The following is a 27,226-nucleotide window of genomic DNA, read 5'->3' on the forward strand; positions in this document are numbered from 1 at the left end:
TTGTGTCGTTCATGTGATGTTCCAGCTGCTGGAGGACCACATCGTCACCTTTGTGAAGAGCGAGCTGAAGAAGATCCAGAAGGCTCTGAGTTCAGATTACCCAGAATACTTAGAGGGTCAGAGTGAGGATGAGGAGGTGTTGGAGGCTGAGGATGAAGAGCAGAGGAGGAGCAGAGAGGCATTCCTGAACATCACACTGCACTTCCTGAGGAGCATGAAGGAGGAGGAGCTGGCTGACCGTCTGCACAGCAGTAAGAGGGTTTCTATAGAGATTTAACACTCTGGATAAATGTCTCCTCTGCTGATGTCTCAAGAGACCAACATATATCCATATTTTATTCAGAGAACCAGAGTTACAGTGTGACCAAATGATCTTTTGTTGTGTGTTCTTTCAGAAACCTTTGCTGGAGTCTGTCAGCGTAAACTTAAATCCTCCCTGAAGGAGAGGTTCCAGTGTGTGTTTGAGGGCATCGCTAAAGCAGGAAACCCAACCCTTCTGAACCAGATCTACACAGAGCTCTACATCACAGAGGGGGGGGGGCTGCAGAGGTCAATGAGGAACATGAGGTCAGACAGATTGAAACAGCATCCAGGAAACCAGACAGACCAGAAACAACCATCAGACGAGAAGACCTCTTTAAAGCCTCACCTGGAAGAGATGCACCAATCAGAGCAGTGATGACAAAGGGCGTGGCTGGCATTGGGAAAACAGTCTTAACACAGAAGTTCACTCTGGACTGGGCTGAAGGCAAAGCCAACCAGGACATCCAGTTCATATTTCCATTCACCTTCAGAGAGCTGAATGTGGTGAGAGAGAACAAGTACAGCTTGGTGGAACTTGTTCATCACTTCTTCTCTGAAACCAGAGACGCAGGAATCTGCAGGTTTGATCAGTTCCCGGTTGTGTTCATCTTTGACGGTCTGGATGAGTGTCGACTTCCTCTGGACTTCCACAACACTGAGATCCTGACTGATGTCACAGAGTCCACCTCAGTGGATGTGCTGCTGACAAACCTCATCAGGGGGAAGCTGCTTCCCTCTGCTCGCCTCTGGATAACCACACGACCTGCAGCAGCCAATCAGATCCCTCCTGAGTGTGTGGACATGGTGACAGAGGTCCGAGGGTTCACTGACCCACAGAAGGAGGAGTACTTCAGGAAGAGATTCAGAGATCAGGAGCAGGCCGGCACCATCATCTCACACATCAAGACCTCACGAAGCCTCCACATCATGTGCCACATCCCAGTCTTCTGCTGGATCTCTGCTTCAGTTCTGGAAGAGGTGTTGAAAACCAGAGAGGGAGGAGAGCTGCCCAAGACCCTGACTGAGATGTACATCCACTTCCTGGTGGTTCAGTCCAAAGTGAAGAACGTCAAGTATGATGGAGGAGCTGAGACAGATCCACACTGGAGTCCAGAGAGCAGGAAGATGATGGAGTCTCTAGGGAAAGCTGGCTTTTGAGCAGCTGCTGAAAGGCAACCTGATCTTCTATGAGTCCGACCTGACAGAGTGTGGCATCGATATCAGAGCAGCCTCAGTGTACTCAGGAGTGTTCACAGAGGTCTTTAGAGAGGAGAGAGGACTGTACCAGGACAAGGTGTTCTGCTTCGTCCATCTGAGCGTTCAGGAGTTTCTGGCTGCTCTTCATGTCCATCTGACCTTCATCAACTCTGGAGTCAACTTGCTGTCAGAAGAACCAACAACCTCCCAGAAGTCTGAAGTCAAACCTGAACTAATACATCTCTACCAGAGTGCTGTGGACCAGGCCTTACAGAGTCCAAACGGACACCTGGACTTGTTCCTGCGCTTCTTCCTGGGTCTTTCACTGCAGACCAATCAGAAACTCCTACGAGGCCTGCTGACACAGACAGGAAGTGGCTCAGAGATCAACCAGGAAACAGTCCAGTACATCAAGAAGAAGATAGAGGAGGATCTGTCTGCAGAGAGAAGCATCAACTTGTTCCACTGTCTGAATGAACTGAATGATCGTTCTCTAGTGGAGCAGATCCAACAGGTCCCTGAGTTCAGGAAGTCTCTCCACACATAAACTGTCTCCTGCTCAGTGGTCAGCTCTGGTCTTCATCTTACTGTCATCAGGAGAAGATTTGGACGTGTTTGACCTGAAGAAATACTCTGCTTCAGAGGAGGCTCTTTTGAGGCTGCTGCCAGTGGTCAAAGCCTCCAACAAAGCTCTGTAAGTACAGAGATCATTTGATTTAGAGAATCAGTTATTAATACACTGCTGTCTTCTGAATAACTGTTGTCCTCATCGTCTCTTCAGGCTGAGTGGCTGTAACCTGTCAGAGAGAAGCTGTGAAGCTCTGTCCTCAGTCCTCAGCTCCCAGTCCTCCAGTCTGAGAGATCTGGACCTGAGTAACAACGATCTGCAGGATTCAGGGGTGAAGCTGCTGTCTGCTGGACTGGAGAGTCCACATTGTGAACTGAAGACTCTCAGGTCAGAGCACAGTACAGTTTGATTTAGCCAGCAATAAAAGTCAATACCAACATCAGCCATGCTGTTGTGGTGTGGGAATACCATCATCAATAACATCATTGAAGTGAAACAAGACACAATACATCTGTCACAATTCACAAAATGGTTATTGGCACAAACTTCTTTAAAGATCAGGGGGTCCAAACTTTTTCCACTGAGGGCCACACACAGAAAAATATGCAAAGGCGCTGGGGCCCTCACTAGAGGTATATCGCCTCATAAGGTAAGTTATAAGTTAGCAAAATCAATCAAATGTAGGTAAATGATTCTTGATACTTGAATATGCTTTAACAAAAAAACACAGCCTACATCTCAGCTCTCCAGAGGGTTTCCTTTGTTGGCGCCTCATCCTTTAAGGCGAGACACCCCAGGTGAATAGGGTAATTTTTTTAACTTAAAGATATCAGCTAAAAATGTCTCCAGTTAATTACTTACAATAAGGCAATTGTTTTTTGTATTACAAGTTTTCTGAAATAGCATGTTTAAATATCCAAATGAACCATTACCTCATGAAATATGTGCATATTTTAACACATTTCAGGAACCGAAATCTGAACTTTGGATAAAGCCAGGATCAAAATTATTGTTTCATTTTGTAGTCATATTAGTATCTAAGGCTTTTACAGAAGGGATTTTGGATATCTCTTTGTATCACTCCATAAATCAGAAAATACTGTCAACAGCCCTAAAATATCAGTTTTCGCCATGTTTTTAGGTATAAAATGTTATATAATTCAGGCTATGAATTATATATGACCAAACCCTTCTGTAAAAGCCTTCATAATATTGATAGGAATACAACTGGAAGGTTAGGTGTATGTAACTGCTACTGAAGTGGAAATTTCGAACTCAGAGTAGGAGAAAAAACTCATTTTGAGAAAACAACCTTTAAAGATTACAGTGTGACGCTAGCTAAACCCTCCTGTTATCTGGATGACAGCTTGCGCATCGACGCACTCCGTGAAGGTATTTCATGTTCGGGGTCATTTGTTTTTTGTATAACCTTGCTTCGTGCAAGTGACAATTGTTGTCGTCTTCTCTGTGAACGTTTTTTTCTCCGTTATTTTGCCATTTTCAGATTTAAATTTCGAGCGGAAAGCTAACCAGGAAGTGCTTTAGCACACCACGTGACGCATCTGAACGAATCACGTTGTCAGAAATTGACACCAGCCAATGAGATTTCGTTTCTTGGTTTAAGACCCCTTTGCACTTTCACGATTGGTTGCTGATACAAAGGAAATGACCATATTTGGATCCGATGAGATTGTGCAGGAGAAACGGAGCTTTCCAACGATACCTCTGAAGACATGGTGCAAACAGTGGTCGCGGTACTTTATGTTACGTTAGAATGCTAACTTTTGGTAAATGTAGGAGAAATCTACAGACGCAAATAGACAAACTATAGTAAAATAAACACTTAAATGTGTATTTTGTACATTTTCCTTCCAAAAGCCTGAAAGAAAACATGTTATGGAATCAAAATAGCACAAAATCTCAAAATTGACCAGTGCAGGAAAAACGATGTTTTTGCCTGCCGTGTCTCGCCTTAAGGCAGAAGCCTCAGATTGCTTATAATAAGGATAAATAGGAAGGGTTTGTTATGCAAAAAAGTTAATGGGCTTTTATTTTATCAACTAAGATTTGTTAGAAAATGTTTTCAACTTTGACTGAATTTATTTGAAAATTGGGCTTATTAACACATGAACACTTCTGTTTGATATATGTTTACATATATATTACTACTATTATACAATATAACAAAAGCACAAGTGCCTCTCTAGTCTTTGTTCACATCATTCTCTATTCCTTTGTTTGATGATCTGTTCAAATCAAGAAGACCCTTACCATGGCTGTCCATCTGAACTGTGAAGAAGTGACTGGAGTTTTAGGTGTAGAGATGACACAGAGGTGATGCAGTAATAAGCCCCCCCCCCCCTCCCAGTCCTGGACCCTCAGATGATCTGACGGCTTGTTTGTGTGTCTGCAGGCTGTCAGGCTGTCTGATCACAGAGGAAGGCTGTGATGCTCTGGCCTCAGCTTTAAACCCCTCCCATCTGAGAGAGCTGGACCTGAGCTACAATCATCCAGGAGACTCAGGTGGGAGGCTGCTGTCTGCTGGACTGGACACGCTCAGGTATGGAGAGGCACTCAGTCTGATAGAGGAGGTAGAAACTGGCTCCTATGACCTATGACATTCACACAGATGTGTCTTATATTTAGCACAGGAAGTGACATCATGAATAAATAAACTGATTCATTTCCAGATGTTTTATTCTGAGTCCTAGCAAACGGCCAATCAGAAGAACCTCCCCTGGAATGAAAATAATGATTTATTAGTTTCATTGTTGGGAGTAACGTGTTACAGTAATCAGATTACATTTGTCTGTAACGCAGTAGTGTAACGCTTTACTGTTGGTTCAGCAGTAATTATATTTAAGTTACTGAGCAGGAAATGATCTTGTTACCTACGTTACGTTAAGTTCTTCAACTTTCTGCATAACGGGAGGACAGAAAACTAAATCAAACGTCTCTTTAAGCTCGGGCTACACTCAGAGTTCATGGCTGAGGAGATGGGGCACATAGCAAACATCGTGGAAGACATGTTGCCCCTTTCATTAAAGGTCTCCTTTTATCCATAACTATGTGTCCCCGGTGTGTCCCCGGTGTGTCCCCGGTGTGTCCCCGGTGTGTCCCCGGTGTGTCCCCGGTGTATCCCCGGTGTGTCCCCGGTGTATCCCCGGTGTGTCCCCGGTGTGTCAGGAGACTTACAAAGTGTCAGAAAACAAAACCCTCTCTCTTTTCCTCCGTACCCACATCTCTAAAAACAGGGGAACAACGGAGCTGATCCAGATTTGCTGCCGATATGACGTAATATCGGAAATGTGGGCGGGCTTTACACCCACGGGCCAATCAGAAACGTTGCTGTCAGAAACAATGAGATGTGTTCTGGAAGTAATATGGTCTGTGTTTACATTAGCATGCTAACACTCAGATATGGAGCTAATTTCCTGCCATAACTCCACAAACAAACTAAACAGGTTTTACAAATGCCTCATGATTCACAAACAAACACAATGTGGTTTGCAAACACAAAACACCATCTACAAACTAATGCATTTAGTTTTGCAAAGAAAAAACGTATCTATCAAACAAACACATACCATTTTTCTAATAAATCATGTTTCAGAGACAAATTCAGCTTAGGTTTTACAAGTACACAACTTTTTTTACAACTACAAAACTGTTTTTTATTCACGGCGGAATATTACTGCCAAAAGTCACGTGACTCAGTCACGTGACTTTTGGCAGTAATATTCCGCTGTGGCTGGCTCATACACACTCACACATGCTCACTCACACATGCTCCACGGCAGCAGGGGGCGCTACTGAGTCCATTGGGAAGGCGGGAGGTTGAGCAGAGCATGGAACAGCCCTTGCCAGTCTGATGACAGGTGTTTCTAGCGATCCAGCGATCTGGGTCAGTGTTATAGTGATAATATTATAAACAAGGTGAATTTAGCGATCACAACGAAAACAGCCAAGACACATATTGAGCCCAGAAAATGAATGTTCTTAGGGCTGTAAATATAATAAGCCTTTGTCTAAAATGGACAACATTGTAACTAAGGAGATTTAAACTATACAGCGATTCTGCACTCGGTCAATCAGCTGCTCTTCATTTTCTTTCCTGCTATATTCAATGAGTGATACAAATATTTTTTTACCATACGTTCTGAATAAAACTGATACTGTTGGACTCGGTACTAGTTGACTGCTACCAGAAATAAAAGGAAGTACTTTTACTGTGTACTTTTTGAGTAATCCTCTGTCAATGTCCCCTCCTGAGTACAATAATGCATGTTTCTCTGCTATTTTGAATAAGCGTTAAAAGAAAACCTTTCTCATGAGACTGATATTGTTGGACAGAGTATTTTAAGAGGATGGTAGACATGATATCAGCAATACTTCCAGTCAGTACTCCGGCAGCAGCATTTTTACCCCTTGGAAAGTCTTTAGAGTCTGGCCTGGATAGCTGGTCTATCCTTCAGCAAAGTGACGCACCCTTGTGACTCTTGTTGGCCTCTTATGAAGCTGCTGTCTTTTAAATATGATTATTTCTCTGCTCCTAGTTCATTCCTCTCAGATTATTCCATCAGTCCCAGTCATTGCATGTCTGTCAATAGAGCTTCGAAAAATGTGTCCAATTCAACAAAATGTTTTTGTGAAGGTCAGAGCTAAATTATAGATTGTTTGATTGTGTAATTACAAGGTGAGAGAAAATAAATCCACATCCTCCTATTAAACTTCTTTTATTTACTTTTCCATGTTGTACTTATACTTACTTGTATTACATGTTGAACCACATGCTGGATATCTTCCCCAGCCTCAAGGAAATACAATAAAATTAATGGATTCATAATTTAAACAATTTATTAAAATGTATAAATTAATAATGTTGTGTGCAAACATTTCAAATTGAAATATAAAATGAAAAAGAAGTTTACTTTTGAAATGATTTCTCACAAAAACCTTTCTAAATTATAGTAAATTATTAAAAAAGGTTTAGTCAATATACGTTTTTCTGCCTAAAATAGTTCAAATTGAACGTAAACTATATCAAACACCACATCCATGGCAATTATCCCATTTTTGCATGCTATTTAAATTGACTTGGTTGAAGTTAATAACAATATTGATATTATATAGATATATAGATGTATATATAGCATATCATTGATGCAGTCTTTCTGAACACTTTTAAAATACTGCAAATGAAGAATATTTGTAATGTTCTGCACAGATAGTGCCTTAACTTGAATATGAAAACACGTGGCAACTTTATTAATACAACAGTTGAAAATATTTGTGGAAGGATAAATTCTTCATGGGCTTCAATGGCTCTCTAGATAAAGGCCGTTTTATGGTTGCTTGTATTATCCTCAGATAGTGGTTTGTTTAAATAACTAGTGACATTTTAATAAATATTGCAAAAAAGGGCTCCAAAAAAGGCATATATATATATATATATATATATATATATATATATATATATATATATAACCTGGCCGGCTTAGCCAGTCTGTATTTCTTCAAGCACCACAAGATTCATAGTTTATTATGTACAATTCTGGGCCATTGATTGTGTTATTTCTCCAAACATATACAGTAAACATGCCTGTTATGAAGCCTTCAAATGGTGCAGGAAAAGGACTTTACATTGGGTTATACTTAAAGACAGGACTATTCAGTTAAGAGAAGAGAAAAAAGGAAAGCACATTGTTATAATGGGTGATGTAACATTAATGACAGACATAATATGAGGTCCTTGGCACTCAGACTCTAGAGGGGTCATTTTGTGATCATGGGGCATCACCCTTACAGCATCAGGACAATATCATATGGAGTCAGATACTGGAAGTATGCTGGAGGCGTTAACTGGGACTGATGGAAGGATGAGGCTGATGAGACTGAAGAATCTGCAAGGAACGAACTAGCGGCAGAGGAATAATTATATATTAAAAGACAGCAGCATCATAAGAGGGCAACCATGTGACAGAGTGTGTTACTTTGCTGAAGGATATTTGGGACCAGCTATCCATTCCAGGCCAGACTCTAAAGACTTTCCAAGGTGTAAAAATGCTGCTGCCGGAGTACTGACTGGAAGTATTGCTGATATCATGTCTACCATCCTCTTAAAATACTCTGTCCAACAATATCAGTCTCAGGAAGAAAGGTTTTTGAACGCTTATTAAAAGAAAAACATGCATTCTTGTACTCAGGAGGGGACATTGACAGAGGATTACTGGAAAAGTACACAATAAGTACTTCATAGTACTTGTGGGGGTAGTTTCAGTAGTACTGAGTCCAACAGGATCAATCTCATGAAGAAATAATGGCAACAAAAAAGAATTCCCTCATCAAACTTAGCAGAAGTGGCTTGATTTTGTTCTCAGCAGGGGACTTTGACAGAGTATTTCTCAAAAAATACACAGTAAAAGTACTTCAATGTATTGTTAGTAGTAGGCTTACCAATACAAAGTCAAACCGTATCAATTTCATTAAGAACTAATGGTAACATTTTATTTGTATCATTCATCAAAGATAGCAAAAAACATGCATTATGTACCAGTGACGTGCGGTGAGGTTCATGGCTGGTGAGGCACTGACTCACTGAGTCAGATTTACAAATATTATATTTTGACCTTAATCGAAATATTCGGTTATTTTCAAAAGCTTTTTTAGTCTGATGCTTCGATTCATTTTAAACAGACCGTTCAACAAAAGGATACCCACAATCTAAATATTGGATTGTTCTTTCTTAGTAAGATCCCATTTTCATTAGAAATGTGGTCTTACCTTGACTTGAAGATGAAGTCCATGCTATCCTTCTGGACAACAATCTCTATTACTTTTTTGTAAAAGTCCTCCTTATCTTCCTGTAGTTTCAAAAGTCTAGTTTGTTGTTTGCGTCTACCGTCTCTGTAGAATAATAGTAGCAACAAGAACCTGTGGGCTCACGTGCGCCCCCTGCAGTGCGGCAGAGGTTATGGCTGCCTCCCCTGAGGCTTTCTCATTGCCGTTGTATGATGAGACCAGCGAGCCTAAATATCATATATACGTGAAATAAGTTATTTAGAGACTATGGATGGCGAGGATAAATGTAATAAAGGGATCTACAAACATTACATTGGTGACCTACAGTGAGATGGGAACAGGCATGCGCTTAGGGCCCGCTTTCCAGACAGTTTCTGTGGGGTGACGCATTCTGAGGTGAGGCAGATCTCATCTGTGCCTCACCTTACCCCACAGTAACTGGCTTGAGCACGCTCACAAAATAAGTGCCCGCGCTAAATTAGTGCCCGTGCTCCAGCAAGTTACTGTGGGCTTACGAGAGGCAGAGCTCGTCCCTGCCTCACTTCTCATCGCTCCCGTAGCGGAGCTCGGCAAATTTGTTGATTTTGACTATAAAAAGCGATTGGAATCAAACATAAATCACACTTACAACACAGATCAGTGGAGACATTTTATTATTATTACTATTTAGTTTTTCTTTAGTTGTTTTTCCGTTACATTGGAGTATGAGAGGTGAGGCTCTGCCTCCCCTGACTGCACGTCGCTGTTATGTACTATGGAGGGGACTACTCACAAAGTACACAGTAAAGTACTTCCTTTTATTTCTGGTAGAAGTCAACTAGTACCGAGTCCAACAGTATCAGTTTTATTCAGAACGTATGGTAAAAAATATTTGTATCACTCATTGAATATAGCAGGAAAGAAAATGAAGAGCAGCTGATTGACCGAGTGCAGAATCGCTGTATAGTTTAAATCTCCTTAGTTACAATGTTGTCCATTTTAGACAAAGTCTTATTATATTTACAGCCCTAAGAACATTCATTTTCTGGGCTCAATATGTGTCTTGGCTGTTTTCGTTGTGATCGCTAAATTCAGATCGCTGGATCGCTAGAAACACCTGCCATCAGACTGGCAAGGGCTGTTCCATGCTCTGCTCAACCTCCCGCCTTCCCAATGGACTCAGTAGCGCCCCCTGCTGCCATGGAGCATGTGTGAGTGAGCATGTGTGAGTGTGTATGAGCCAGCCACAGCGGAATATTACTGCCAAAAGTCACGTGAGTGAGTCACGTGACTTTTGGCAGTAATATTAAGCAGTGAGAAGAAAAAGTTTTGTACTTGTAAAAAAAAGTTGTGTACTTGGAAACAAAAGTGTGTACTTGTAAAACCTAAGCTGAATTTGTCTCTGAAACATGATTTATTAGAAAAATGTTATGTGTTTGTTTGATAGATACGTTTTTTCTTTGCAAAACTAAATGCATTAGTTTGTAGATGGTGTTTTGTATTTGCAAACCACATTGTGTTTGTTAGTGAAACATGAGGCATTTGTAAAACGATAGTTACGTATGTAACACACAAAGAGCTGCTCAGACTGACGCATGTCAGCGGTAGTCTGGACATAAGCTCTAAGGGCCCGCACCGGGCATAGGAGTCTCGACCTCTCTTCCCCCTCTCCTGATGGGGGGTCAAACCGTGCCAGCTGGATAGGCCGATTAAAATGAGAGCGTGCCAGCACCTTAGGGAGGAACGCTGTGTTCGGCCATAAGGTGACACCTGAGCCATCTGAGTTCCACCTCAGACACGAGCTGTTCACAGACAAGGCCTGAAGCTCGCTTACACGTTTTGCTGAGGTGATGGCAAGAGGGAAAGCAGTCTTAGCTGAGAGCCACTTCAGTTCTGCCTGTAACAAAGGTTCAACAGGAGGCAAGCATAGGGCATCCAGCACCAAGGGCAGGTCCCATGTAGGGCCCTTGGGATATTCGGGGGGCGAAGCCTCAGAGCCCCCCTTTAAAAAGAGGGATACCAGCCTATGGCTCCCCACTGTGCTGTTGTCAGCCCTTACGTGTTGAGCTGATATAGCAGCCACATACACCCTGACGGTAGCGGGACACCGGCCGTCGTCCAGGAGGGACTGAAGGAACTCAAGGGTCGTAGGTACCGAGCAATATGCTGGGTCCTCATTTCGCCCTTGGCACCAGTAAAAAAAAAACAGTTTCCACCTGTTTTCGTACTGCCTACGAGTAGGTTGTGCCCTAGCATTTGAGAATAGTCTTCCTGACAGACTCTATGCAGTCGCTCAGCAGTGGGTCGGGCCCAGTGGCCAGACCCACAGCTGGAGGTGGCAGGGGTCGGGGTGCCACATCCGACCCTCCAACTGAGACAAGAGGTCCTTCCTGTTGGGGAGACGCCAAGGCGTCCCACAGCAGAGTCTGTGCAGCAGATGGACAGGCCCGCACCTAGCTGGGTTAAACAAGGAAGTTTAACAAGACAGCCTAGCCAGGCAGCTGCTGCTAGAATGAAGCAGCGCGTCTATCAGAAGCAGGGGCGAGTACACCGCCCTCACTGGTTGAGTTAATAACGAATGCCAGATGCAGCGTAGGCGGGAGCGGGGTGCGACAACACAGCCTTCACCAGCTACCTGCTGAACGGAAAGAGTAGAGCAACGCTCCTACTCGCCGAACACAAAAGGGATGTAACTACACCCATGTTATCAGCAGAGGGAGCGGGAGCGAGAGCACTGCCTTCACCTAGCTGGAAATAACAAGAAGTTTTAGCAGGACGGTTTATCCAGTCGGCTGCTGCTAGAATAAAGCATTACGTCTACCAGGAGTGGGGGCGAGAACACTGTTTTCGCTGGTTGAGTGTGTCCAGAGCCACCCCAATGAAGGTTAGGCTTTGAGAGGGGTTCCGACAACTCCTCTCCATGTTCACCTTGAGGCCTAGCCGGGCGACATGAGAGAGAAGGAGAGCCGTGTCCTGGATCGTCTGTAACCGGGATGGTGCACAGATTAACCAGTCGTCCAAGAGAGGGAGAGTCCAAATGGGAGCACCCTGAACTGGAAATGACGACCTCTGAAGGCAAAGCGAAGAAACTGCCTGTGATGAGGCACAATAGGCACATGACAATAAGCGTCCTTCAAGTCGACGGACGTGAACCATTCCCCCCTGGCCACGGTACGAAGAACGTCTGCTGTGCTCAGCACATGGAAAGGTAAAATCCTTAGGAACTTGTTGAGTCTCCTCAGATCGAGGATTGGGCGAAGTCCACCGCCTTTCTTCCTTACCAGGAAGTAGGTCGCGTAGAAGCCTGGGCTGTGAGATGGGGTCCACAGGCTCGATTGCACCCTTGGCAAGGAGGACTGACAGCTCCTGGTTTAGGGCGATTTATTTTGCCGGGTCGCTTATGGTGGTCATTTTGACCCGGCTGAAGACTGGGGCCAGCGTCGGAACTGAAGCTTGTACGCTTGATTTAAGGAAGCGCTAAGAGCATCCTGCTGCAGGGAAGCTGAGAGGGCGAGCATGAGGTGCCTACACGGCCCATGCGCGCCGCTGCATCGTAAACCTTAGTGAGCAGGTCATCAGTGACCCGACATTGGAGTCGAGGGCACCTGGCCTCCGACCTCAGGGCTTCGTCAGGGGAAACTATGAGGGAAGCAATGGTAGGCTCAACAGCCGGCGCCGCATCCTGCATGGCTACCAAGGCTCGGCCATCGGACGTAAGACTGTAAAGAGCCTTAGTGTCCCTCCAGCATGCATGTAACTCCCTCAGATACTCACAAGAGGGAGGAACAGTGCGGGTGGCGGGTGCCGGAGTGCGCCTAAAGAACGCACTGGCAGGCGCTGTTTCGGGAATGGAGAGCCAAGAGGAGTGACCTCATCTGGGCTAGCTCAGTAGTGAGTAGGTCCACCCTGGAGGACAGCCTATCAGGCTTAGTCCTCTTCTTGGGCGGTGCACCCGCAGCCTCTGCGGCCCAACGCCTAGGATGGGTAGGTTGGGCTGGAGTCGACTGTGCGGGGGGAAGGCCACCCTCAGTCAGTAGTTCAACCTCGGCAGCTCTTACCGCACGAGGCATGATGGTGCAATTCATGCACGGGTCCTCCGAAAGGCCCTCCCTCAGATGCTCGAGGCCAAGACAAGAGGGGCAAAGGTCATGGCCATCCTCTGGTTAAAGAGGAGCCATACAGGTGTTAGAGCCGTTAGACCTAGCGATAGCTAGAGCACTCAGCTGCCTGTAAATAACTGGCCAGGAAACAAATATGCCGTGGAGGGGAGTGAGCACAATAGTAGTTAGCTTGAGCGTGAGCACTCTGCTAACTGGAGTGAGAAAAATGAAGTCAGTTAATGGGTTTATGCCGTGAGAGGAGAGCGGAATACTCTCTCCACTAGCGCCGTAGCGAGTTAGCCTAAGCGAGAGCACTCTGCTAACTGAAGGCTGGAACGGGCATCCAACTGTGTGCAGTGAGAGGGGAGCGGAAACACTCTCTTCACTAGCGCTGTAGCAAGTTAGCTTTGAGCGAGAGCACTCAGTTAACTGGAGGATGGAACAGGAACCAACTGTGTGCAGTGAAAAGGGGAGCGAAGACACTCTCTTCACTAGCCCTATAGCAAGTTAGCTTTGAGCGAGAGCACTCAGCTAACTGGAGGATAGAACAGGAACTAATTGTGAGCTGTGAGAGGGGAGTGAAGACACTCTTCACTAGCGCTGTAGCAAGTTAGCTTTGAGCGAGAGCACTCAGTTAACTGGAGGATGGAACAGGAACCAACTGTGTGCAGTGAAAAGGGGAGCGAAGACACTCTCTTCACTAGCGCTGTAGCAAGTTAATTTTGAGCGAGAGCACTCAGTTAACTGGAGGATGGAACACTTTATGTGTCGTTGCCACTCTTTGCATATCATGTATATATATATATATATATATTTTTTTTTTTCTTTCTTTTTTACCCTGTTTGTAAAAAGTAATTTCCTTAATGTTTTATGTGAGGGAATGGAAAATAGCTCAAAGCTAAATCTGGCACTGTTACGCTTGACACCTTTAAATGTTTTAAGTGTTCATTACAGTGCATTGTCCCTGTCAAATAAACGATTAAATAAAATAACCAATTGTGCGCCGTGAGAGGGGAGCGAAGACACTCCCTCACTAGCACTGTAGCAAGTTAGCTTTGAGCGAGAGTACTCAGCTAACTGGAGGATAGAACAGGAACTAATTGTGAGCTGTGAGAGGGGGGCGGAGACGCTCCCTTCACTAGCGCCGTAACAGTTAGCTTGAATGAAACCACTCAGCTTAGCTGGACGATAGAACAGGTAAAGAAACAATGTATGCGGTGAAAGTTAGCCTTCAGCGGAGCACTCAGCTAACTGGATGATAGTACAGGTAACAGTAACAAATTAGCGAGAGCCCTCGGTTAATTTGTACACAATTATCTCATTAGTTTGAGAGTATATAGATATAGCACAATCAGCAATAATTGGTAGCGATCTCACCGGCTGTGTGCAGGAGCGTCCGCTCTTTACCGGTCCGGAGCTCCTGGGGTCCGGGCGGTGAACACCGCGGTCCTCTCCCTTGGGAGGACGGACAGCTCACCGCAGCCTTTGGAGGGCGAGCGTTTTTCCTAGCCCGCAGCTCCGATCAAACGATCGCAAGGCTACAGGTAGCGATGAGCTAGAATCCCAATTTTTCAGTAAGCTTAGCTTGGCTTCTACTCATAAGTAGTAACCTACGCAGCGAGAAGATGAACAAGGACTGAGCCCGTTGACAGCACCGGAACTTATACCTTACGGTGTCATACGGGGTCACACGTGACTTTGTTGATATAAATATTCGACCTACGCATGCGCGAGACAGAAGGTATCCAGTGCTAAAGCACCGCCTCTGGCGGTCAGTAAGTATGAAATAGAACCTGTTTAGTTTGTTTGTGGAGTTATGGCAGGAAATTAGCTCCATACTCAGAGCTAACCTGTACTGGAGAGAGTGTGTGTGAAGAAGCAGGAAATCAAAAGGAACTCACCTTGTGGTAAACCTGAGAGAGAGAAAGAGTTTGAGCTCCATACTGTTTCAGAGAGAATCCTTCATGTGGTTTGGAACATGATATGGAGTTTAGTCACGGAGTATTTTTGTTTTGTTTTAAATGCTATGTTTAGCCATATATTATGGGTCTCAGATATATACAAATATATAAAAAACATGTCTATGAAGTGTTTTGCTCAAAATGTAAACAGATCATTCATTTCAGACATCCCTCATATCCCTCTATTTCAGCCCTGTAAGAGAACTGCTGGTTTTGGGTCCTTAGCTTGAACAAAAAGAAAAGAGGAGGGGGAGCTAATGCCTGCTCAGAATTCTACGAGAAAAAAATGCTGCCGTGATTAAACTCCATATCCTGTTCCAAAAGCATCAATCTGGTGCACTTTGAGAGCAACAGATCTATGGAGACATCTCTCAACACCCATATGAAACTGACCTGGAAACAGATTTATTTTTTCTTTATGGATATTTTACAAATCACTCTCCTTTCAAACTGTATTCTTGTTTATTAATAACAACTTGTTTTTACTGTCATATAGTATTTTATACCTGTTTACTTTATTCTCTTATTTCTTTATAACTATAATGATCATATAAAGATGTGCCTTTACCTCACTGGTTGTAGAAAAAGCTTCTTATATTCGTTAGCATAGCTAGCTAACCAGATGCTAATAACAGCAAAGGTATTGACTGTATGATCAGTATGACAGATGAACAGATCTCCTCTGGGCTTTCAGCTAAAGACACAGCCACGCAGAAACTGCAGCATGTGTACGTCTCCTTATGGGTACTGCACTTTGTGAAGTGGTGGAGCGGCGTTCTGGTGCTCTCCGTCAGAACTGCACCCCTGTCAGACGAGACATATACCACGTGATGACACGTTAGGCTCATGTTGTGTTCAAGGACCCTGACCTTGGCCAGGAAAAACAGGCACTCACTTGTTTAATTTTGTTGCGGTCTAGATGTCCTTTTTTTTGCGTGTGTTTATAAATTACCTCGAGGGCCGTACCAAATGGTCTCGCGGTCCGTATACGGCCGGGAGGCCGGAGGTTCCCCACCCCTGATTTAAAGACTAACTGACCCCCCTGCTTTCAGCCTGGAGCCTGCTGGAGTCCGGTTCTTGAGGCCAGGTCTCAGGAAGTGTAAGTGTGTTTTTAATCATGAACATCTTCACACTGGGACATCACAGGTACTTTAATAACCTTTAATACCTGCTGTGTCTCTCATCAGATTCCTGTGGACTCACACTGGACTCAAACACAGTGAACAGAAACCTCCAACTGTCTGACAACAACAGGAAGGTGACATGTGTGAAGGAGAAGCAGAAATATCCTTATCATCCAGAGAGGTTTGACTCCAGGGCTCAGCTGATGTGCAGAGAAGCTCTGATTGGTCGCTGTTACTGGGAGGTCGAGTGGAGAGGATGGGTTTCTATATCAATGACTTACAGAGGAATCAGCAGGAGAGGAGACAGAGAGGACTGTGTGTTTGGATGGAATGATCAGTCCTGGAGACTGATGTGCTCTGATGGGAGTTACTATGTCAGGCACAATAACAGAAACACAAACATCTCCTCCTCCGCCTCCCCCCCCTCCTCCTCCTCCGCCTCCTCCTTCTTGTCCTCCTTCTTCTCCTCCCTCTTCTCCTCCTCCTCCTCCTCCTCCTCCTCCTCCTCCTCCTCCTCCTCTGGTAGAGTAGCAGTGTATCTGGATCATCCTGCTGGCTCTCTCTCCTTCTACAGAGTCTCCTCTGACACACTGATCCACCTCCACACCTTCAGAGCCACATTCACTGAACCTCTCTATGCTGGGTTTGGGGTTGGGTCACCTGGTTCCTCAGTGTCTCTGTGTTCTCTGCAGGAGTGATACATACCCCCCCCTCCTCCTCCCCAAAAGAGAGAGGGGCTGATAATAAAAGTGTAAAACTAAGATTTCTGAGATTATCTGAAAAAATTTCTGTATGTTAATTTTCTTTTTAAATAAATCTAAATGTTGAGATTTCATAAAATAAAGTTTTTCAAAAAGAAACCAGGATTGTAAGATTTTAAGAAAAAGCTCAAAACAAAAGTCAGTCTTTGCAAAGATGAAACTCAGAAAGAGGTTGAATAACAACAGGAAGTCCATTCTGATTTATTTCCACACGGAGGCTTTTATTCTGAAACTGCAGGAAAATGTACATTTATCCCAAAGTCTTCCCACCATCTGTAGTTTGTGAACACGTGACATCACTTCAGTTTGAATGGCAGCAGTAAAGGGTTACTGAGGCTCGTTAAGAACAGGTCATAGTGACGAGTTCAATCACTTCTGCAGAATATAATATATGATGTCTACAAACTAACATATAATAACGTCTGAAGTGCAAACGTGAACATAAAGTGCAAACCACAGCGTGCATGCATTTGAGCTCAATGACCGGCTTCCCTGTGAATATTTAAAATATAACGTGGCCCTACACAGCAGAGTCTGAGCGGCACAGTGTGCAGCTTTTATTTTAATGCTGGCTTTTTACTCTCATGCAAACATGGTCATTACTTTTTAAGAAGGGTCAGATTCGATGAGCCTTATTTGCATTTAGGAAACTAATCTTCCCTAAACAGCACGATGATGTTTGAATGAACACGGCTGCTTCTGGGGTGAATGTAAACCTCTGATCTGGGTTAGATGGGTTTATTAACAGACCAATCACATGATGATTGTCTCATCATTAACACTCATGTACTTTCAATGTAAGCAGCTGATCTAATTAATAAAGTCTGTGTTTTGAGTCGGACTCGTGGCCTGTCTTTGTCTCAGTTTGATGGTTTGTTTATATCTTTGTTCCATATTCATAATGATCAGAAAGCTTCAGATTTGGTGTGATTCTCTTCCCCCATTAGAGACAGACAGGAGCAGCTCACGTTCCTGGGTCAGTTTAGTGTTGTTTTGCTAGACGACACCTATCAGGAGAAGTGACTCTTTGAAAACAGAGACACCAGCTCTTTTCTCCCCAGCAGTCGCCTCAATATACCATGATGCAATGCAAAGCCCTGGTGCATGATGGGAAGCAGCAGCACTTTAACTCTGCTGGGAGACACATTGTGGGACATCCAGTCAGAGATATCAGCAACAGACAGTACTAGTTAGAGTTACAGAGAAAAGAAGAAGTCTACCTTTATTTCTATTTGAGATGTTGTTTACATAATGGGTTGTTTCTTTCTAGTCTTTTAAATTCTCTAATGTACAATGCCTTGACTTTTTATGCTGCTGCAACGCAAACATTTCCATTTCCTGAATTTTTAGATTTTCAGAAAAGTCAGAATTTTGAGAAAAAGATCTGAATTTTGAGAAAAAAATCTGAATTTTGAGAAAAAGTCAGAATTTTGAGATTTTGAGAATAAAGTCAGTATTTTGTAGATGACAGGATGTATGATTACCTACAAGAACCGGTATTCCTCCATCTTGTGACTGTGTAACTCCCTCTCTGCACAATCAAGGGTTAAGTATGAAACCAGGGTTAAAACAACCTTTACTGTTAGTGAAAAAGCTTCACTCACTTTATTTCAGCTTTTATGAATCCAAAATGTTGTGCCATCCACATATAAACACATGAATATTCAAAAGGGATGGCATGGTGTTGATGATGATTTAGTAATGGAAACACATGTCACTTCTTTTTGCATATTGGTATGATTGGACGTGGTCCTTCAGTATGTTTAGAGCCTCCTCAACAATGTGCTTTTTTATTCAAAAATAACAAACCTCTATTTTTAAATTGACCAAAGAATTAAAAAGTATTAAGCTGCTAAAATAATCTACGGAAAAAGGAGACTGCAATGTTCCTCCTGTGTATACAAGAAAATAACATGAATGCCTTCATTAAAGTGGACCTATCATGCTATATTTGAATAATATAGTGTAGGGCCATACCTATATAAGGCATATTTATACTTTTTTTTTTTTTAAATACCAAACAGATCATGCATTTTAGCCATGCCTCATTTTGCTCAATTTGACATTTTTTAGCTCTGTTTTTGTAAGGGAAGATAAGGGCAGAACAGCACCATCTACAGGCCTGGCATATGTACTACAGCGTCTCCAGCGCTTTCAAATGGCAATGGCCGTGGCTGTCTCCTCCTGATTGGTGGAGTTGGCCCAATAGCCGTAGCGCCACCGTCCTGACGTCAGGACAGTGTTCAAACACATACATATTCATGTATAAAAGACGTACAAAAGTGCATTTTGCATGATAGGTCCCCTTTAAATTATGTTTTTGAAATTGTTTTCCATTTCGCAATATTTGTATGCAGTGGTTTAACGGCATGCAGTGTACTTTACTACTTCTAATATTCACATTACAGTCGTGGGTGGAAATTAACAATATTTCCCATTTGATTTTGAAGATGTTCAAGTAGTGAGAGGACGATGAAATGAGTTCCATCACTGGCTGATGGAACATTTAGAAGATGTGGAAATAATGAAGCATTTTGCTTTCAGTTATGCTTTAATTGATTGGATTGCTGGTCAGCTTTAGTATCATAGTACAGAGAGAGAAATACATGTTCAGGACAGACAGATGTTAAACAGAAATATTGCTTAGCTGGGTGAATCAGTTTATTGATTAAATATGAAAGTGAATCAGGAGTGTGGATAAATCTTCAAAACACTGATGTCATCGAGGCCTGACATCCTGGTAGAAGTGACATCCTGACTGAAGATGTGATCATTTCAGGGAGGAGGAACAGACAAAAGGTTGCTTGTCGAGACAGTCTACGTCGTTGACTTGTTTGTTAGCTGCAGGTTAAAGATCATCAAAAACAACACAGATTAGTTATCTGATGAATGAATGAAAGACAACATTAAAGAGGTATTGTTTTGTCATGTTTTTAAGTAACAACTTAAAAAGGAATAATTCAAATGTTTTATAATTCTCTTTAAAAGATTGTAAGCATAAATAAAGAGGACAACATATAATTGTATATTTTGTACCTCCATAGTTAACCTCCATACAGTGTTCCTTTCCTCTATAGTTGCTTGGCTCCCCCCTGCCCCATCTGCTGAAGCTAAACTTAGAGCCATCGCTCCACAGCCACACTCCCTCCTGAGAGGAAAATAAATGAAAAGTCATTTTCTAGACACAATGATAGATGGATGACAATGCATTTTTTAATGATAGGACGCATAAACATGATCAAAATCACTTCCAGATAGGGGGGGGGGGGGGGGGGGGGGGGGGGGGGCATTGAGCAATCATCAGAACCAAAGCTCCCACTGAAATTATATTTATGCTCTGCAGATCCAAAAAAAATCCATTCCTCAAAAACACTATGGACATCGGGTACAGGCCCGTAAGCAGAGATGCAAAACCCAGGGCAAAAGCCCACAAGAAAAAGTTCTAATTGAATGCAGCCGAACCACTTATTACAATGCATTCATGTGATGACTTCCAAAGAGAAAAGCAAGCACACGCGGAATAAAGTATTATTTTCTTTAAAACTTTGTTTTCGTATTTTCTATCGCATAAACACCATATCCCAACGTGCATTGCGACTAAGACATCCAATCACCGAGCTTCAACGATAGCTGAGGATTATGGGTAGCGTAATGTTTTCGGCTTTCCAAAACTCTGAAAAATAAATGTGTCTCTCAGAATCAAAACGGAAAAACACAAAAGCATTGTACACAATTTAAACCAATTAATGTTGTGTAATTAACAAACTGATGTTTTTTAGTTGATGAGTACTGCAGATATCACTGTAAAATAATTAGACAGTGAGGGGAATGATATGCGTCCATAGCAACCACCTTAGTTACTATGAAAACGCAGAGGTCGGAAATACTGTTTTCAACCCGTGAGAGTTGACTATAACTTAACACGGACGCTGTTCAATAGAAATGAATATGGGGAAAGAGCAATCTCACAATTTCAAGGGGTGCGCGCAGAGCAAACACTATAGTTTACATACGTAGTGTTGGGGAAATATTTTCCTAGGCCCATAACTTTGACCCAGTTTATCAGTTTGTACTGTCCTCACTGAGCTCAGGCACCTGTAGCCTTGGCTGCTGTGCTCTCAGTGTTTTGTCTCCCTGTTCCTGCCTGTTGGCGTCAGCTGATAGAGGTGTTATAGTGCCTGTTGATTATTCTCTCAGAACCAGCTAAATACATGGGTCTGGGGTAGAGATCTTCAGAATTGGTTTGGCATCCGTTGTGTCAACTCGTGGTGCACGACATGTCTTGTGAATTCTCCGGCCGAAGCTCCAAATAAACCATCATTGTTTGCCATCAAAGTTCCTGCTCTCCCCGTGTCTCTCTGAGTTTCGTCTCCATTGCTTCAGAAGTTTCCACCACAGTAGTATATACACGTTCTCCTGGCGAGAGCTCCAATACAAACTATAGACTACACATCCACTGGACGTAGATTTTAAAAGTACAATATGCACTTCTCGCTAGAAGAAGTGTGTATTTTCTCAGGCAAGGAAAGTTTTCGATCATGTGACGTCTTGAGAGGGTTATTTGTGAATATACTACGTTTTGCCCTGTGGACCACCGTAGCTATTACACGTTTTTTTGTGAGACTGGGTCTTATCAGCAGTCTGCCTGGTGTTGTGTCATTACAAAGGTAGCTTATTGTTGGTTTATTGGTGCGTTATGTTGTAAAATAATTGCTTATAATGGAGCTTACAGGCACAGTTAAGTGACAATCTCAGTATGTTGGTCAAATGTTCATGAAGCCAATTCATCCATTGTTTATTTAGTGATATTAACTAGTAGAGATTAAAGTAAATTCACTTTTTGAATGTCTCTGCTGTCCTACGGAGTCCCTAAGGCAGTCGTATTCAAAGTACAAAGTCTAAGGTATTCCATATAGTTTGTTCAATGTTATCTGACTCTCCAGACATGAATGAAAGGCCTGAGTGGCTTATATTTAGTCATAATGCCATTTGAAAAATAAAGTTAATTGTTACAATGAAAATTGTTATATAAAAGGGTTTTTGTACAGTCCTTATATCTTTAATACAACTTCTAAATTAGAATATATAAATAACTCACCATGACAGCATCATGGCCTCCAGCCCAAAAGTTTAGATCTTGGCCTGTTGCTGTTCTCACCAACTTTCTGATGAAGTTGTATTCGGTGGTCGATTGGATAGAAGCCAGATTCCCTCCGAGGGCAAGGCAATCTCTCTATGGTGGGGAAACAAAGTTAAAGTAAGCACAGACAAACAATGTTGTTTCAAAATCTGTTTTAGAGAATATGCCAAACATTAAAAGTTCCAGTTAATGCACTATTGTTGTCATTTCAGTACCTCAGCACTAGCCCAGTTCATTGCATGATTCTTGAAGAGGAAACAGCGAGAGCCAAGCTTGGTCCAACCAGGGGGGCAGCTCCCACTGCAATCTACAATTGTCATATAAAAAGACTTAATAAGAAATACTTAATTCATTGAGAGAGCAACAGAAGCAATGAATTCAGAACACAGATGCTGTCCAATAGGATGCCATCTTCATTTGGCTGCAGTCAGAAAGTGTTGGATGCTGTATTTTATTATCAAAAGAACCACCAACCCTTTTCCTCAGCTTTTGCCTGTGGATGTAAAGAACACATAATTAGGAATGAACAGGTTATGTTTCATAGTTCAGATAACGCCGGAAGCTTTGATTGGAAATAGTGTTACAAATGAATTATTTTCTAACATTCCCTAAAGTAACTGTGACCAAACTTTAATGTATCTGTGATATTGATCTACAGTGGGATCTACACATCAAACTTGAGTCTCCATAACCATTACTTATTATTACATCCCTTTATCTTATCTCATCAAAAAAGAGACTACATTTGTGAAACCTCCTGTGATTATATTTGAAAAAGATAATGTTGCATGTGACGGAGCAGGATATTCATTCAAATAGTCTATTATTTTTAATGAATTACTTCCGTATTATCCGTAGCTATGGAAAACAAATAGTACGTACATCTGCCTCCATCCACAGTCCACTGGTCAAACAGAGGAGCACGATGCAGTAGACAACAGATTCCATCTGTGTAAAGATTAGAAATGTAAAATGTAAAATGTAACAATTACTAAAGTACCTGGAGTAAAGTTTGCTTTTATGAGCAGTGTTTCCCTTGCAGTGGACACAACTTCATACATTTTCGTTATATTTTGTTCCTTGACATATTGTACTCAAGGGCTATAGTTTAACTTTCACAGTTTTTATTTTTAAAACAAACTAAAGAACTAAACCCTTACCTTGCTGTGATGATCAGATGAAGTAGTACTTGCAGCTGCAGCAAGAGTCGTGATAGTCATGGAAGGGTTAGGGTTCTTTATATACCTCATCTAGACGGTATACACGTACATATTGACACACCCTAGATTAAATATTAGACTGTTTCATAAGAAATGGAAAACAGAACAATTACTGATGCTTCTGTGGAAACCAGGTTATTTGTTTTGCTGTAGCTACAGTAAATTAAACTGTGCAAGGCAAGACTAGATTATTTAGATAGCTTATTTCAACACAGACAGAAACATGATGAGCATTAAGTGCAGCAGAAACACATTATAAAATGTCATGAAAAAGCCAAGAGAATAAAATGAATAATAAAACAAACTGAAATAATATATATGTTATATATATATATACATTTTATGTAATATAAAATACAGGAATACATATCTAAATGCAGTGTAAGATATGAATAGTGGATTTAATCAAAGAATAAAGTAATGAATTAAAGAACTGAGGGTTACAGCGGACCTGCAGGATTCTGGGAGTTTGTTCCAGATGTTTGAAGCATAATAACTGAACTTCTCCATGTTTAGTTCTGACTCTGGAGACAGAAAGCAGACCAGAAGACCTGAGAGTTCTGGATGGTTCATAATGTAGCAGGGGATCACAAATGTATTTTAGCCTTAAAGCATTCAGTGCTTTAAAAGCAGGCAGTAGTTGACAGTGTAAAGACCTCAGAACTGAAGTGATTGATCCACTTCCCTGGTGTTAGTGAGGACACGGGCAGCGTTCTGAATCAGCTGCAGCTCACTTATACATTGTTTTAGTAAGACCTGCAAGACTTTCCAATTCCTGCTAAGAAAGTTATTTCATCTTAGAAATATTCTTAAGGAGATATAGGCTGACTTTGTAATTGTCCTGTGACTGTTGAAACTCAGGTCAGAGTCCATGACTACACCTAGATTGCTGGCCTTCTCTGTTGTTTTGAACCTTGCCCATTGAAGCTAAGTTCTGACTTTTTTCCGTATCTCTTTGGCTCAAAAACTATTATCTCAGTTATCTTTGTTTAATTGAATAAAGTTACGTCACGTCCTGTCATTGATTCGTTCAATTGACTTACTCAGTGCTTGAATTAGTACTCAAACGGTTATGAAAATGTGAGTATTGTCTGCATAGCTATGGAAACTGATTCTGTTGTTTTCTATTATCTGAGCCACTGGAAGCATTTAGATGTTAAAGAGAAGAGGCCCCAAGATGGAGATTTGAGGAACTCCGCTTGTCATATCTGTCCACTCGGATGTGAGTTACCTATAGAATCAAAGTGTTTCCTTTCCTTTAAGTAGGATTCAAACCAATTTAGAACTGTAGCAAGAAAGTCCAACCAGGTTTTCCAGTCGGTCTAATATAAGTTAAGATAAGATGGACCATTATTTATACCCATAGGGAAATTCACTTGTCATGGCAGCAACAGAATTTGAAGAAACACAGATATTACACATATAATATACAAGGGAATACAAATAATTCAAACAAATAAAATAAGAACAAACATGTATTAACAGCGTTAATAGAAATAACAAATAACGGGAGTTAAGCAATGATCCAGTGAATGTACATATATACAGATATGTGAGAAGAACAGATGTTAAATATACAATATATACATTTAAGGCGCAGGTAATAGAGAGTATAAGTTGTATGTGCATACAGTGCAAATATGATCAATGTTCAGTGCAGGTTATTGATGGGTTACAGGGCTTGGTTGTGCAGCCTGATGGCTACAGGCACAAAGGACAGAGGCGCTTAGTGCTGTGCCGAGGAGGGATGGGTCTGTCGCTGAACGTACTCTTCATCTTCTAGTAATATGTTGTGGTCAACAGAGTCAGCGGTGAGACTAATAATACTAAGACTGAGATTCTGCCACTGTCTTGTTTTTAAGTGGATGTCATTAAAGACCTCAACAAGAGCAGTGTCAGTGCTGTGGTGTTGGTTTAGTTCCCAAAAGTTAATTAGCTGTTTAAAAAAGTTTGATATGGGCCTATAATCATTTATTAATGAGGCGTCTAGATTGTTCTTTATTAAGAGTGGTTTAATGACTGCATTTTTTAAGGGCCTGTGGAAATACACCTGAGTGAAGATACGTGTTTACTATCTGTGGTAGATCAGAATAAAGTAAGGTGGATTTAGGAATTCATATACATATCCACCACAGTGATGCTTGTATATTTATACGCCTTGTTGGTCTATGTCTGTGTCATATGGCAAAATGCGGTCATGTAGACACCTACTGTGCGGTACTACCCCCCACTCCCCAACAACACAACCCCATCCTATCATCCAATTACAAATGAACAAGTGTAATAATCACTAGAACCTTTTCCATCGAGAAATGTTTACTGTAACTCTTGGTGTGTTCATATTGCTAATATTGCCAGCGCTATGTTGGTAATGATAGCAGTGTCTGGCTTCTTGTTTTTTGGGGATTTTATTTTGAAAAACAAACTTCAACTTGAGCTTTATGTGAGGATCGAGTTACATCCTAGGGCTTTTTATTTTAAAGGTCCCATTATATGCTTTTCTGGTTATTACCCGTCCCCTTGTGTGTTATGTAGCTTTTTCTGCATGTAAACGGTCTGCAGAGTCACAAACCCTCAAAGTACACCCTGTAGCGAGTAAAACTCTAACACAGAAAAGACCTGTCTATGCTGCCCCAGAACGCCCCCCAACGTCCCGCCAACACGGCACCCAGACCCCACGCAGCATTCTCATCTGTTTGTCATTACTGGTGTCATTTCCTGGTTGCTAACAAACGCCATTGTAACACATAATCACTGATGTTCCGCTGTAACGGTGGTGGACTCATCAGAACAGAGTGGGCGAGCTGACCAATCAGAGCACAGTGGGCTCACAGGGAGGGGGGGGGGGCAGGAGCTCCAACAAGCCGTGTAGGACAGAGAGTGAATACACATACTATACAGAGATGCTGTATGAGAAACCAATGTGAGTTTGGAACATTGAACAATATAAATCTATTCTAGTAGACCTCAACAATGGAATTATGATGAGTAGAAATGGCCATGACATGGGACCTTTAAAATATAAGCCTAATCCTGAACTCCCTGTTAGGATGCAGTGACCTTTTAGTAATGCTGCCCTCGACTAAAGATGTGTCTAGTCGACTCATATTAGTCAATTCAGGCAATAAGTCTTTTTTTATTATTTATTTGTTCTCCCAAAAATGTTTCAGTTTCAAAGGCTGATAAAGAACGTTATCATAACAGCATGGTACTTTAGCTGCGTTCACACCGGAGTACTTTTCACCGTACTTTTTGCGTTTAGTTCCGTTAGTACCCCTTATGTCGCGTTCACACCAAAAATCGTACTTAATCTCGGGAACTTTTACCCCCATTTTTAGAGCCCGCTGAGAGATCGTACTTTCCTGTGGGTAAAAAGTGCCCCAGTGCTGATTGGCTGGGCGAATTGCAAACCACGCCCCGTACAACTGTGAAAATGTTTTGTAGAGCCGCCATTGTTTTTCCTCGCTACAAAAACCCAGCGCACCGACGGAGTTGTTTTTGAAAGCAGTTATGGCAAGCATCAACAAATGATGAGGAGGTGTCGGCGCTTCTGGAGATCTACGCCGAGGACGCGACCCAGGGAATGCACTGAAGCCAGTTCAGTAGCTTTCACTCGACCTGGGAATCGTGCACAGCCCCACGGCACACCGGCTAAAAATAAAGAAACTCAGGCAGGACTACAAACGGCGGATTCAGTGGCCAACGATGACGACCACGACGAAGGTAAAATCAACTACATGCACTGGGGTTTTAATCTGCACAATAATGGTCTCAGATGTACTTGTATTTGCTCAGTAGATCAAGCTAGCCATGCTAGGCTGAATAGGCTAACACCGGCCCCGAGCTAGCTACATCTAGCTAGCTAGATATGGACAACTCTCAGGATTGGAAACAAGCGAGCTTTGCATTCTAGATCACAGCGCTAGCTCTAGTGATGTGTCGGTCGCGAACGAGCCGGCTCAAAGAGCCGGCTCTTTTAAGTGAACGACGGGAGCCGGCTCGCGCCCGCGAACGAGCCGTTTTTTTTTGTTATTTTGTTGTTGTTAAGTAATACAAGACAGAATGATATGAT

At 42.4% G+C, this 27,226-nt stretch overlaps 2 protein-coding genes across 2 annotated transcripts in view; one reads left to right on the top strand and one right to left on the bottom strand.

Annotated features, from left to right (window-relative positions):
* LOC117499340 (NLR family CARD domain-containing protein 3-like) overlaps nucleotides 1-17,635 on the top strand; it is a 40,798-nt gene extending 23,163 nt beyond the window's left edge. Inside the window, 9 exon segments of the mRNA XM_034151682.1 lie at nucleotides 26-251; nucleotides 396-532; nucleotides 535-1,443; nucleotides 1,445-2,017; nucleotides 2,019-2,194; nucleotides 2,282-2,455; nucleotides 4,482-4,628; nucleotides 15,962-16,008; nucleotides 16,097-17,635. Of these exon segments, the coding sequence (XP_034007573.1) occupies nucleotides 26-251; nucleotides 396-532; nucleotides 535-1,443; nucleotides 1,445-2,017; nucleotides 2,019-2,194; nucleotides 2,282-2,455; nucleotides 4,482-4,628; nucleotides 15,962-16,008; nucleotides 16,097-16,731 (3,024 nt within the window). The 3' untranslated portion in view covers nucleotides 16,732-17,635.
* A 1,796-nt stretch (nucleotides 17,636-19,431) lies between these two features.
* Nucleotides 19,432-23,169, bottom strand: LOC117499341 (galactose-specific lectin nattectin-like). Its single transcript, XM_034151684.1, has 7 exons — nucleotides 23,095-23,169; nucleotides 22,817-22,882; nucleotides 22,409-22,427; nucleotides 22,150-22,241; nucleotides 21,893-22,027; nucleotides 19,831-19,942; nucleotides 19,432-19,635 (listed from the first exon to the last, which is right to left on the bottom strand). The coding sequence occupies exons 1-7, from the start codon at nucleotides 23,152-23,154 to the stop codon at nucleotides 19,565-19,567; spliced, it is 555 nt and encodes a 184-aa protein (XP_034007575.1). The 5' UTR covers nucleotides 23,155-23,169; the 3' UTR covers nucleotides 19,432-19,564.
* Nucleotides 23,170-27,226: the final 4,057 nt, after the last annotated feature.

This window comes from Trematomus bernacchii, unplaced genomic scaffold, assembly GCF_902827165.1.
Source record: "Trematomus bernacchii unplaced genomic scaffold, fTreBer1.1, whole genome shotgun sequence".
NCBI lineage: Eukaryota > Metazoa > Chordata > Actinopteri > Perciformes > Nototheniidae > Trematomus > Trematomus bernacchii.

What these genes read in the sequence shown, in the direction of transcription:
- LOC117499341 (XM_034151684.1), bottom strand. Translation starts at nt 23,154, where the DNA reads ATGACTATCACGACTCTTGCTGCAGCTGCAAGTACTACTTCATCTGAT. An exon ending in CATCTGATCATCACAGCAAG is followed by an intron (nt 22,883 to 23,094) that starts GTAAGGGTTTAG and finishes ATCTTTACACAG; the next exon opens with ATGGAATCTGTTGTCTACTG. An exon ending in TGAACTGGGCTAGTGCTGAG is followed by an intron (nt 22,028 to 22,149) that starts GTACTGAAATGA and finishes TCCCCACCATAG; the next exon opens with AGAGATTGCCTTGCCCTCGG.